Source organism: Salvia hispanica, chromosome 1, assembly GCF_023119035.1.
Source record: "Salvia hispanica cultivar TCC Black 2014 chromosome 1, UniMelb_Shisp_WGS_1.0, whole genome shotgun sequence".
Classification (NCBI taxonomy): Eukaryota; Viridiplantae; Streptophyta; class Magnoliopsida; order Lamiales; family Lamiaceae; genus Salvia; species Salvia hispanica.
In genome coordinates, this window is record NC_062965.1 from 1,355,665 (window position 1) to 1,369,866 (window position 14,202).

At 36.1% G+C, this 14,202-nt stretch overlaps 2 protein-coding genes across 5 annotated transcripts; both read right to left on the reverse strand.

Annotated features, from left to right (window-relative positions):
* Positions 1–90: 90 nt before the first annotated feature.
* On the reverse strand, positions 91–5,002 carry LOC125218106 (disease resistance protein RGA2-like). Of its 3 annotated transcripts, XM_048119724.1 has the most exons (5): positions 4,066–5,002; positions 1,664–3,987; positions 741–1,084; positions 458–560; positions 91–343 (listed from the first exon to the last, which is right to left on the reverse strand). In XM_048119724.1, the coding sequence occupies exons 1-2, from the start codon at positions 4,970–4,972 to the stop codon at positions 1,676–1,678; spliced, it is 3,219 nt and encodes a 1,072-aa protein (XP_047975681.1). In that variant the 5' UTR covers positions 4,973–5,002; the 3' UTR covers positions 91–343; positions 458–560; positions 741–1,084; positions 1,664–1,675. The 3 variants fall into 3 exon arrangements, with proteins under 3 accessions (XP_047975681.1, XP_047975673.1, XP_047975665.1); XM_048119716.1 differs by having other exon boundaries at positions 464–560; positions 1,664–5,002; XM_048119708.1 differs by having other exon boundaries at positions 1,664–5,002.
* A 5,456-nt stretch (positions 5,003–10,458) lies between these two features.
* LOC125201322 (putative disease resistance protein RGA3) lies at positions 10,459–14,128 on the reverse strand. 2 transcript variants are annotated; one of them, XM_048099383.1, is made up of 2 exons: positions 10,781–14,128; positions 10,459–10,661 (listed from the first exon to the last, which is right to left on the reverse strand). In XM_048099383.1, exon 1 carries the CDS (start codon positions 12,548–12,550, stop codon positions 10,793–10,795), a length of 1,758 nt encoding a protein of 585 aa, XP_047955340.1. In that variant the 5' UTR covers positions 12,551–14,128; the 3' UTR covers positions 10,459–10,661; positions 10,781–10,792. Both variants share the same exon structure in this region, with proteins under 2 accessions (XP_047955340.1, XP_047955341.1).
* Between the last annotated feature and the right edge of the window lie 74 nt (positions 14,129–14,202).

Sequence of the window (14,202 nt, forward strand, 5' to 3'; positions counted from 1 at the left end):
AATTTCTAAGTATATAACAAAAAGAATCAAATCTTGAGCGTCTAACATATGCTTTATAGGAAAATTGAACCAAAGTAAATGGCAAATGAAAGGAGAAAAAGATTCATTTGACATAAAGTGCCCTACAAATATACATAGCTGTCTCATTTATGATTCTCTATAGTAGCAAAGTTTCATGAATGAAAACAATGAAGAAAAAGTGCTCAGCACAAACTAAAAAATTTACAGCCAGCAGAGTTAGGAGACATTTAGCTTTAGAAGATAACAAACTACAAATCATTAGCACGTTGGTAACTTGAACGACGACAACGTCAGTCTGTTGAAGCTCTATGTTTCATACAAACTGCACACGTAACAAAAAAAAATCAATTAGTACTATCAATATTTCTCAATTGATGATTGAATGTTTCTATCTTCAAATTTTCAAAATTTGGTAAGTATTTAAAAGATATTAGACCTCAACTTATTATCATGTTGGAAACTAGGACGACGACGACGACAATGATGATGATGCCGACCGTATCTGCCTTATTGAAGTTCCGAGTACGCCCACACTTTGCCTATAACAGCAAAAATCATACATTATCAATGTTTCAACCGATTTATGTAAGATTGGATGGTTTGTAGTTTTGGAATAAATGTAAAACTGCAGGCAAAATATAAAAAAGTAGAGAGGGATCCATTGCTAGCTTCAGTATATTCTTTTACTAAACATAATATGAAAAAAAAATGAAACTTACTTGCTACAGCATTGAAACGGATTCGTCATCGATCTCGATTTCCAGATGGTGATGGTTGTTGCGCCACTCCGAATCAATGGGGTGTGACTTGTAACGACAATTCACGCGGTCAATTGTAATGTTCTGACTCCTCTGGATTACGATTGACTAGACCATGTGGAAGTGGAACATTGTGACATCCCAATTAACCAAATGGGGTGTTTAGACTCCAATTCGCACCACATCACGGACCACATTTACTTCTCACAAAATACACAAGCCACGTGAGCCTTATTGTCTCTTTTTTTTAACTCCATTCTTGTCTCTAACTTCGTCCGCGCTCTGTTTCCACCTCAATCTGCGACCTGAGATGAAAATTTACAACCAATATGAGACTAAAAACACGTAATAAGTTCATCAAAAGGACCTATCTGATTAATTTAAAATCTTTGGAGTATAGAAAAAGAAAAGAAAAGGTGATGAAATTTGGGTATAATCAGTTGATCTGTATGGAACTATTAGAAACTGTTTTCAATTATCAAGGAAAACAGAGTATAGGAAATTACAGATGAGAGGATTTGAAAGTATTGAGCCATCCATTGCTTCATTAAAATATTCACCTCAACAGAATATGAAATTAAAGCAATACAATTACATGTGTAGTACTATAAGATCATTAATACAATGCTTAAGAATGGAATTTTGTTTTATAGGTAAAATTGCACCAAAGTAAATGCCAAATCAAGAAAAAAGATTCATTTGACATATGTCCAACAAACATATAGTACAATTTGTGTCATTTATGATTCTCCATATCAACAAAGTTTCATGAAATAAAACAATGAAGACAAAAGGTGCACAGCACAATGTAAAAACAGAGAGCAGGTCCATTGCTTCAATAAAATATTTTACTAAACGGTATATGAAAGGAATATGATACTTACTTGCTACAACATTCAAACGGGTTGGCCATCGACGTAGATTTTGAGATGGCGATAGTGGTTGCGCCACTCCAAATCAATACGTAGTTCCGGGCAATCTCTAATTTCTAAAAGCTTCAATGCACCCACAGAGGGCAGAAGCTTCAACTTGTTGCAATTCCATAGATATAACTCTGTTAGAGATGAGAGATTCCCCAACCATTGGGGCAATTCTTCTACTCCTATATTCTTCAACATTAACTCATAAAGACCAGTGAGATATTGAATTGATTGGGGCAGCCACTCCCAATTTTCCACCCCCTTCAAATTTAAGTAACGAAGTGAGTTGCCACATCTTTGCAGCATCCCTTCTACAGTCTGTGCAATGCCAACACTATCCTCTCTTGACCATTCCACACTCACATCTATCTTTAATCTTTTCAATCTGCTAAGATCCCAACTCTCAACACTACCATTAGTAGCAGCCATCAATTTAGGAACACCTTCAATTTCCAATTCTGTTAGTCGAGTAGATGATTTGGCGAGGCAGTCAACTAGCATGGGTAGATTCTTTAGCCTCCCTAATCCTTCCAAGTAAAGATCCTCAATTGTAGGGGCCCACGACTCTAGCATTTGACACGGCAATTCCATCAGCTCACCACACCAAACAATCATCAGCCGACGGAGGATCTGTTGTGATTGTCGTGCTCCACAACTTGGATTCCCAATCGACTTCAGATTTTCACAAATCGAAATAAACAAATACTCCAAAGAATTGAGAGTGTCAACGCCATCTGGTAATTCACTCAACACAGGACAACTTGATATACTCACATATGAGAGATTATGATTGTTAAGGAATAACAATTCTGGTAGATATTCCAATTTATCTAATTCGCTTATATCGAGTGACGTTAAATGATTAAATGAAGTATTTATAAACCTCACCTTCTTCAATCCACACAAAGAAAGAGACTTGAGATTAGGCAAGTGCTCCAGCATTGGGATTTCATCAATTTCTGAGCAATTGGAGAGTGTTATTTCAGTTAAGTGGGCAAGCGGTACCCAAGAGCCTTGAGGCCCATCACGTACTGCCATCTTCTCAACCCATGTTGGAAATCTTTCTCCTTTGAATCCCGAAATATTCAACTTTTTCAGATTAGCATGAGGTTGCAGGCCTTCCAACACACTCTCATCGTTTCTTTCATCTTCTCTATTATCACTCCATTCAAACACCAAATCAAATACGTTTGGCCTTTGAAACATATTTGCTTTCATAGCCTCTTCCTTATTACGCACCATCTCCAGATTATAGATAACTAGTGATCCCTTGAGATTCTTTAAACTTCCAAGCTCTTCAATTCGGTAGCCCTTCTCTTTGCCCACTGTGAAGTGAGGTAGTGTTTGGAGATTTTTCAATCTCCCAATCTCCGCCGGCAACTTTTTATTATACTGGAAATGAAGATGCCTTAAGTTAAACACGTACTTTAACGTATTTGGCAGTTCATCTATGGTCCAGCTTGATCTTAATGTTTGCAAGTGATGGAGTTCAGCAATCCACTTGGGCAACTTTTCAATACTTGTATTTAAAATATTCAGATTTCTCAAATGTATCATCTTCCTAACTGAATTCGGCAACTCACGGTAACTATAACCAGAAAGAGTAAGATTATGCAAACATTCAAAGTCTGAGAAATTCATACCGGAAGTTTCACCATGCAAGAATAATGTACGCAAATGTTTAGCCACTTTTTTCGGAATAGGACTTGATTCTTCATTGAGAAACATATATCGCAATGGAGTGCCATCTTCATTATTGGATAAGGTAGAAGATGCAAGATCATGCACAAGATCATGCATCACACACTCTGAAACATTTCCATAAACATCTTTATATGCAACTTGCAACAAAGAGTTTTGTAGAAGCACATTAAAAAACATGTTTCCCACACACTCCATGTCATCTCTTCGGCTTGGTTGAAGAAAGCCTTCAGCCATCCATAGTTCAATCAAGTCTTGCTTCTCGATTCTCTGACCTTTGGGGAAAATCGAACAAAATGCAAAGCAATTCTTGAGCGACGGTGAGGATAGGTGATCATAGCTCAATTTCAATATTTTTGAGATATGATCACCTCCTTCACCATCTGAAAGCCAATTTTCATTGATGAAGCGCCACTCTTCTTCCGACTTACCGCGAAGCACTCCCCCAACTACATTGGCAGCTAAGGGCAAACCTTGACATCTTTTAGCAATCTTTCTCCCAATCATTTCAAATCCTGATGGAACTTCTCCATTTTCATCAAAAGTTTTGGTTTTGATTATGGACCAACAATCTTCATTTGATAAGCCTTTCAAATTATGAATATGAAATGGGTTAACTACACAAGCAATTTTTTCACTCCGAGTGGTGATGATAATGCCATTACCCTTTGTAGAAGTAACTCCCATTATGGAGTTTATGAAGTCTTCCCATTTCGAAACATCATTATTCCATACATCATCAAGAACAAGGAGATAAGTTTTATCCTTGAGAACTTCTCGAAGCCTTTTCAGGATAAGTTCCCTGGATTCAACTCCATCACCAATATTTGAAGTTAATGGTGAAAGGATTTTTTTGAAAAGAATAATGGGATCAAAAGTTTGAGAAACATGAACCCAAATAAGTGATCCGAATCGAGCCTTTAAGCTTTCATGATTAAAGACTTTCCTAGTCAATGTAGTCTTCCCCATACCCCCCATTCCGACAAGAGCAACCATGGAAAACATCCGATCATCTTGGATCTGGGTGAACATGTCAACTAGTTTAGGCAGTTCGTCATCTCTTCCAACAAAGATTGGATCAAGACTGACGGAATCTGTCTCAATCGAAATATGACTAATAGCAGGTGCATTCACAACCAAGCTTTGAATGCCAAGATCTGTTGCCCTTTTGTTCATACACTCAAAAGTAGCATTGATTTGTTTGATTGTGTGAGCCATGTCATGCCGACGCAAAATACCATTAAAGGATGAGAAGCATGATAGTACCTTATCCTTGGCTTTGGGAGTCTTCATTTTCTTCACTTTTTTGTGGAGAAGATGATAGCTGAGTTCATCCAAGACATTGTCAGCATCGAAAGCCACGGCTTCAAGCTCCCTCAACCAGATCTTGGCAGAATCTTGGGTGATGGATTTCTTCTCAGCGTCATTCAAGTAGGCTTGAATCGTCCCCAAAGTCCTATGCAGCTGTTGAGCATCTTCATCGAGACCTCGAAGTAAAGAGTACTCTTCACTAAAAAGGTTGATCATGTTTTGAACAAGAACTTCAATGGCGGCTGAAGACACTCCTTCCATGGTTTCACAGAGATAGATCTAGACAGAGAAAATTCTTTTGCAAGTTTATCTTTGAAGATGAAGAATGTGTGTAAACTTGTGGATGGTATGCTAATAATATTCTCACTCATCAAATTATCAGTTATTCCCACCACTTTTGCTTTCTTTCTCTCTCAAGCATAAAGCAAAGTGATATAAAGTTATAAAAGCAAAAGGGTAGTATCTAACGACTTAAGAAAGCAACTTCCTTTGGTAAGAATAAAATAGACTATAATCCTTATTGGTCAAAGACTCAAGAGCTTTACGAAACATTACATCTTAAAAGTGGTGATTGGTAACTAGTTGAATTATCAATAAATTAAATTTTTACAATTGCATTAATTATTATTGATTGTATTTAGTTGTTATTATGTCAATTTTAAATTTTCTTCTCCCCACTTTAAACAATTAGAATTAGAAGTGTTATAAACCTCACCTTCTCCAATCCGTCCAAACAAAGAGACTTGAGATTAGGCAAGTGCTCTAGCATTGGGATTTACCCAAGAGCTTTGAGGCCCATCACACACTGCCATCTTCTCAGTCCATAATGGAAATCTTTCGCCTTTGAATCCTGAAATCTTCAACTTCTTTAGATTTGCATGAGGTTGGAGGCCTTCCAACTCACTCATCGTTTCTTTCATATTCACTATCATCGCTCCATTCAAACCGAAAATTAAATAAGTTTGGTTTCTGAAATATATTTGCTTTTAGAGTCTCTTCCTCACCACGTACCTTCTCCAGATTATGAATCACTAGTAATCCTTTGAGATTCTTTAAACTTCCAAGCTTTTCAATTCGGTAGCCCTTCTCTTTGCCCATTGTAAAGTGATGTAGTGTTTAGAGATTAGTTAATCTCCCAATCTCCGCTGGCAACTTTATATTAGAACTGATATGAAGATGTTTTAAGTTAAACATGCACTTCAACGTACTTGGCAATTTCTCTAATTTCCATAGGTTTCAAACACCAATCAATTCAACTAGATTCGGGGCCTACAACTCTATAAAGTCTTATGTTTATGTTTTTTTTTTCAAATCCATACGTATTCAAGAAATATATAGAAAATTGGATGAAAATAAATTTGTTACATTCCAAAACTCTAATTGAATGAGTTAGTTAATTATTAGTGAGTATATACTAAATGGTAAACATTTAATATGTGATATTTTCCTTGACAAAATCAATACAATCTTCGTTCACAGTTATCTTTGGAGATGAAGAATGGTTGATTTGTGAAACTTGTGGATGATAACCGTATTGTATTGGAGTTCCTTTTTTCTCCTTCAAAAACTTTTTACATTTGGGTTCCTTTTTTCTTTGGGCTTGTTTTTTTGTTTGGGCCTCAATTAAAACTTACTATCTCAAATGGTAATAAAATTAGTGGTCAGGCATTATTATGGATCAGCCATTGATTCAATCCAATTAAGCTATTCCATATTCCAAAGTCCATTAGCTATTTATCTCTATTCATAATGGTGGTTGACTATTTGAAATATATACTCCCTCCGGCTAAGATGATACATTGCTTAGCCGGCACTAGATTTTAGGAGTTATTGGTTAAAGTGTTTAATTGGAGAGAGAAGGTGGGTGTAAGTATTAAAGTAGAGATATAAAAAAAGATGGATATTTTAGTAGGAGTGAGAAAAAGTGGTTGAATGTATTAATTGGAGAGAGAAAGTTACTATAAAAAGAAAATGTGTCATTTTAGTTGGGACAAACTAAAAAGAAAAACGTGTCATCTTAAGCGGGACGGAGGGAGTAGTATCTAACGACTTAAGAAAGCAACTTCCTTTGGTAAGAATAAAATAGACTATAATCCTTATTGGTCAAAGACTCAAGAGCTTTACGAAACATTACATCTTAAAAGTGGTGATTGGTAACTAGTTGAATTATCAATAAATTAAATTTTTACAATTGCATTAATTATTATTGATTGTATTTAGTTGTTATTATGTCAATTTTAAATTTTCTTCTCCCCACTTTAAACAATTAGAATTAGAAGTGTTATAAACCTCACCTTCTCCAATCCGTCCAAACAAAGAGACTTGAGATTAGGCAAGTGCTCTAGCATTGGGATTTACCCAAGAGCTTTGAGGCCCATCACACACTGCCATCTTCTCAGTCCATAATGGAAATCTTTCGCCTTTGAATCCTGAAATCTTCAACTTCTTTAGATTTGCATGAGGTTGGAGGCCTTCCAACTCACTCATCGTTTCTTTCATATTCACTATCATCGCTCCATTCAAACCGAAAATTAAATAAGTTTGGTTTCTGAAATATATTTGCTTTTAGAGTCTCTTCCTCACCACGTACCTTCTCCAGATTATGAATCACTAGTAATCCTTTGAGATTCTTTAAACTTCCAAGCTTTTCAATTCGGTAGCCCTTCTCTTTGCCCATTGTAAAGTGATGTAGTGTTTAGAGATTAGTTAATCTCCCAATCTCCGCTGGCAACTTTATATTAGAACTGATATGAAGATGTTTTAAGTTAAACATGCACTTCAACGTACTTGGCAATTTCTCTAATTTCCATAGGTTTCAAACACCAATCAATTCAACTAGATTCGGGGCCTACAACTCTATAAAGTCTTATGTTTATGTTTTTTTTTTCAAATCCATACGTATTCAAGAAATATATAGAAAATTGGATGAAACCACAGGTCTTGGTCGAGACCGTCACATCGGAGAACTTGCATGCGCAACCACCAAATCCCGAGCCATACAGGCCCAGCCCTGAACCAGGGCTCTGATACCACTGTTGGGTCTCGGTGGTGCACACCCGAACTCCACATTAGTATGATATTGTCCGCTTTGGGCAAAGCCCTCACGGTTTTGCTCTTGGGGATCTCCCCAAAAGGTCTCATACTAATGGAGTAGGGCTAGCCCATTTATACACTTGCAAGTCTTGTTCATTCTCCGATGTGGGAATTGTTTTGCCCTCACAGGATGAAAATAAATTTGTTACATTCCAAAATTCTAATTGAATGAGTTAGTTAAGGTGAAGTCTATACAAATGGTAAACATTTAATGATTAGTGAGCATACTTTGTCATAACTTTTAAAAGTACCAAACTACCATTTGAAATGTTCTTAAATTCTGATTCATTTCATAATTTTAAAAATCATTCAAAATATTGTAAAGTTTGGATTTATCATATTCATTCATTCCACGACGAAGAGATCTGATCATCTAAGTGAAATGTATTTTAATGATTTCAACTAAATAAAGACGTATCCAGTGCTCAAAGAAGATATCGTTTAACTTATCAACGTCACCTACGCCTACCGTATCGAATACAATTGCACAAAAATAATTCGGCATGAGATAATTAGGAATAAGTTCAAATTTATTAGTTTTTCAACTGATTTGCAAGTAGAAGCAAAAAAAATTGGTGATATTTTCATCAATTTGCCATTTACAAAATGAGAAAATAGAAAGAAAAAAAAAAGATTCGGAAGTACAATGGCTCGGAGAGTTTGTAAAATGTAAGGTCTTTAATGGGCTTCACTACACTATATTTGGGCTCAAATTTTTATTTTTATATTTTGATAGAAAACCAAAAGTGTGAACCTTTTAAGAAATAAAGTTAATGTAGACATGCCCAAAAATCTTATTAGATATAATTCGATTTCTCCAATGGATCTAGTGATAAATTGGAGTTGAAATTCGATGGATTGATTTGCTGGAGGAAAGCTTCACGAAATACTGCCTTTAGTGTTACAAATTCTGTTTGTTAGTTTGGGCTTTTCTTTCATTTAAATGAACTTGATTCTTCACAGATGGGCCTAAAATGAATTGGGCCTGCTATAATTATAATATTTGTATTGGCCAAGGAGGGAGGGAGTGTCTGTCAACTATAAATATTTTTTGTATTCTAATAGTTACTTGTACCAATCCGGCAATGAATAAGATCGATATTTGTATAGAAATTATCACAAAAACATATTTAAAATAATTGCTATTGCATACACTAAATAGTACTTTTCGCCCACAATATATTGTTCTAGTCGGCATACATTAAATTAGCACGACCTTCTTTTTTTCATTGGACCTGCTTTATGGGCCTCAATTATACTGCTTTCTGGGCCTCAATTATACTTCCTATTTCCTAATACTCCCTCCGTCCCATGAAATATGCAACATTTGTTTTTCGCCACGAGATTTTATGTAGTATTGTTTTGTGAGTAAATAAAGAGAGTAAAGCAAGAGAGAAGAAAATGTAGAGAGAATATTGTTTCCATTTTTAGAAACGTTTCATTTCTTATAGGACCGACTAAAAAGGAAAACGTTTTATTTTTAATGGGACAGAGGGAGTATACTAACGTTTAAGAAATAAAGTTATACGCAGGCATGCCCAAAAGCTTCACGAAATACGGGCTCACGTGTTTCAAAATGGGCTTTCTTTCATTTAATTGGAATTGATTCTTCATACATGGGCCTAAAATTGATTGGGCCTTGCTATATACAGGGCCAGCTGAGAGGGAGGTCAAATAAATATTTTTTTTATTACTCTTCTCTATATTATTCCCTCTCTTACTTTATTCTCTCTCCACTTTAATTATATTAATATCATCTTTTCAAAATGAGTGCAGAAAATGAAATGCCTCTGTTACTATGGAACGGAAGGAGTATGTGTTTAGGATGAGTTAGTGGATTGTGAGAATAATTAGGGTGAAATGTTATATCCATTTTTGATAAAATGAGAACTATTATTATGGATGGAAGGAATATTATTCTACGTAGGGGCATAGCCAGGACTTTTATCATTCTATAATTTTCCTCATTTTCTTTTCTTTTTTTCATGTTGGATCTTCTTAAGATTTCCAAAATTCATCATGTATGAATACTCCTTCAGTGAAATTCAGTGTTTGATTCCTTAGCCTGTTTCACATGTCCTCGAGTGAATATCAAGTTATTCCGAGACTATCACTTTTTAAGCTCTAGAACTGCATCAAAAAGAGGTATAAGATGGTTAATGAAGTTTATCCCTTTCTTTAACATTTGGAGAAGAGGAAATTATACCAATACCATTACATGTATAGTACTATAAGATCATGAGATTTAGCAATTACTACAATGCTTACGAATGGGCTTTTGATTTATACGAAAAATTGCACCAAAGTAAATGCCAAATCAAAGAAAAAAAGATTCTTTTGACACGTGTCCAATAAAACTATAAAAGTACTGAGTATTGATCCAAGGAAAAGATTATTTAACTCTAACCAAAAGAAAGTACATTATAAAAAAATGAACTTTTAATTTGAAGATTTAGTTTAATGATCATGCAAAAACAATTAAAAGAAATAAAATGAGTATCTTATGAATTACAAGACTATAAAATCAAACATGCTTGACATACAATAGTTTAAGAATAACTGAACACGTATTCTTTAAACTAACTTTCATTAATCTAATAATCCTATGGATGCGCGAGACTCAAAGATCAATTACTATTAACACATGACATCCATTATCAAATTATCCTCTGAACAATTTTAATTGATAATTCATTATCACAAATATCTATCTTATTCAAAAAGAGACATTTAAATAAGAATAAAGATATACTATTAAAATAATAAAATTGAGGTAAATACAAATTTGGGAGAGAGGATGAGAGCTTCCACATGCATGAGTTAAGGTATAAGCTCCATTTTTGTTCCATTTCTTCTCCTACATTGAAAACATTATACTTTTGTGAGCTTGAAACATATAAAACTATTTAAATTTGAGAGAATAAAAAGCAAATATTTGACTTGCATCATCCCACAACATAAAAAGCAAATACTTACTTGCTACAAAATTCAAAAGGGTTGGCCATCGACCACGATATCCAGATGTTGATGGTGGTTGCGCCACTCTGAATCAATGCGTAGTTCCGGGCAATCTATAATACACAAAATTTCTAATTTGGTGGGGTGGTTCAATGCATCCACAAAGGGCAGATGCTTCAACTTTTTGCAACTAAATACCCGTAATTCTGTCAGAGATGAGAGGTTCCCCAACCATTGGGGCAATTCTTCTACTCCTATATTCTCCAACCATAAACTATTAAGGAGAGTGAGATTATGAATTGATTTGGGCAGCCACTCCCAATTTTCCACCCCCTTCAAATATAAGCCAGTAAGTTTGTTGCAGCATGATTGCAGCATCCCATCCACAGTCTCTGCAATGCCTACACTATCCTCTCTTGACCATTCCACACTCACATCTATCTCTAATGTTTCCAAGCTGCTAAAATCCCAACTCTCAACGCTATTAGCAGCCATCAATTTAGGAACATAAAAAATGGTCAAATATGTGAGACGAGTAGATGATTTAGCGAGGCAGTCAATTAGCATTGGTAGATTCTTTAGCCTCCTTAATCCTCTCAATTCAAGATACTCAATTGTAGGGGCCCACGACTCTAGCATTTCACACGGCAATTCCATCAGCTCTCCACACCTTTCAATGCTCAGCCGACGGAGAATCTGCTGTGATTGTCGTGCTCCACAACTTGGATTCCCAATCGACTTCAGATTCTCACAATTCAAAATATACAATCTCTCCAAAGAATTGAGGGTGTCCAAGCCATCCGGTAATTCTCTCAACACAAGACAACTTGATATACTCACATATGAGAGATTCTGATTGTTAAGGAATAAACATTCTGGCAGACATTCCAATGCCTGTAACTGTTCTATTTCGAGTGACGTTAAATGATTGAATGAAGTATTTATGAACCTCACCTTCTTCAATTTGTGCAAAGAAAGAGACTTGAGCTTAGACAAGTGGTCCAGCGTCGGGATTTCCTCAATTTCTGAGCAATCAGAGAGTGTAATTGTAATCAAGTTGGCAAATGGTACCCAAGAGCCTTGAGGACCATCACGTACTGCCATCTTCTCAGTCCATATTGGAAATCTTTTTCGTCTGAATCCTGAAATCTTCAACTTCTTCAGATTAGCATGAGGTTGGAGGCCTTCCAACACTCTCTCATCGTTCCTTTCATCTTCTCTATCATCACTCCATTCAAACACCAAATCAAATAAGTTTGGCTTTTGAAACATATTTGCTTTCAAAGCCTCTTCCTTATCACGTACCTTTTCCAGATTACGAATCCATAGACTTCCTCTGAGATTCTTCAAACATCCAAGCTCTTCAATTTGGTATCCCTTCTCTTTGCCCACTGTGAAGTGAGGGAGTGTTTGGAGATTAGTCAATCTCCCAATCTCTGCCGGCAACTTTGTATCAGAATGGATATGAAGATGCCTTAAGTTAAACATGTACTTCAATGTACTTGGCAGTTTCTCTAATTCCCAAGATGATCTTAATGTTTGCAAGTGATGGAGTTCACCAATCCATTTCGGCAACTTTACAATATTTGAATCGGAAATATTCAAATTTCTCAAATGTATCATCTTCTTAACTGAATTCGGCAACTCTTCGTTACCAAAAAGAGTAAGATTATGCAAACATTCAAAGTCTGACAACTTTGTACCAGAAGTTTCACCATGCAAGAATAATGTCCGCAAATGCTTAGCCACTTTTTTCGGAAGAGGACTTGATTCTTTGTTGAGAAACATGTATCAAAATGGAGTGCCGCCATCTTCATTATTGGATAAGACAGAGGATGCAAGATCATGCACAAGATCATGCATCACACACTTTGAAACATTTCTGTACTCATCTTTATTTGCAACTTGCAACAAAGAGTTTTGTAGAAGATCATTAAAAAACATATTGCCAACAGACTCCATGTTATCTCTTTGGTCAGGTTGAAGAAAGCCTTCGGCCATCCATAGTTCAATCAACTCATGCTTCTCAATTTCCCAACCTTTGGGGAAAACCGAACAAAACGTGAAGCATTTCTTCAGCGACGATGAAGATAAGTGATCAAAGCTTACTTTCAATATTTTTGAAATACTTTCCCTTCCTTCAGCATCTGAAAGCCATTTTTCATTGATGATGCGCCACTTTTCTTCCGATTTACCGCGAAGCACTCCCCCGACTACATTGGCAGCTAAGGGCAAACCATTACATCTTTTAGCAATCTTTCTTCCAATCATCTCGAATCTTGATGGAACTTCACCCTTTTCGCCAAAAGTTTTGACTTTGATTATGGACCAACTTTCTTCATCTGATAAGCCATTCAATTGATGAATATGAAATGGGTTAACAGTTGAAGCAACTTTTTCACTCCTGGTGGTTATCAAAATGCCATTTCTCATAGTGGAAGTAATTCCTGACATGGAATTTATAAAGTCTTCCCACATTGGAACATCTTCATTCCATACATCATCAAGAACAAGAAGATAAATTTTAGACTTGAGAACTTCTTGAAGCTTTTTCAAGATACGTTCCCTGTTCCCACCTCCATCACCAATATCTGAAGCCAATGATGAAAGGATTTTTTTGAAAAGACTGATTGGATCAAAAGTTTGGGAAACATGAACCCAAATAAGTGATCCGAATCGAGTCTTTAAGCTTTCGTGATTAAAGACTTTCCTAGTCAATGTAGTCTTCCCCATACCCCCCATTCCGACAAGAGCAACCATGGAAAAGATCCGATCATCCTGGATCTGGGTGAGCATGTGAACTAGTTTAGGCACATCATCATCTCTTCCAATGAAGATTGGATCAAGACTGACTGAATCCGTTTGAATGGAAGTATGAGTAATAGCAGCAGGTGCATTCAAAACCATGCTTTGAATACCAAGATTTGTTGCCCTTTTGTTCATACACTCAAAATTAGCATTGATTTGTTTGATTGTGTGAGCCAAACTACGACGACGGAAAATGCCATTAATTGGTGAGAAGCATGATAGTACCTTATCCTTGTCTTCGGGAGTCTTCATTTTCTTCACTTTTATGTGGAGAAGATGATAGCTGAGTTCATCCAAGACATTGTCAGCATCGAAAGCCACGGCTTCAAGCTCCCTCAACCAAATCTTGACAGCTTCTTGGGTGATGGATTTCTTCTCAGCATCTTTCAAGTAGGCTTGAATCGTCTCCAAAGTCCTCTGCAGCTGATGAGCATCTTTGTCGAGACCTCGAAGTAGAGAGTACTCTTCCTTGAAAAGGTTGATCAGGTTTTGAACAAGAACTTCAACGGCTGCTGAAGACGCTCCTTCCATGGTTTTGCAGAGACAGATTTAGAGAGCGAAAATGATTGCAAGTTTATCTTTCAAGATGAGGAATGTGTGTAAACTTGTGGATGGTATGCTAATAACATTGT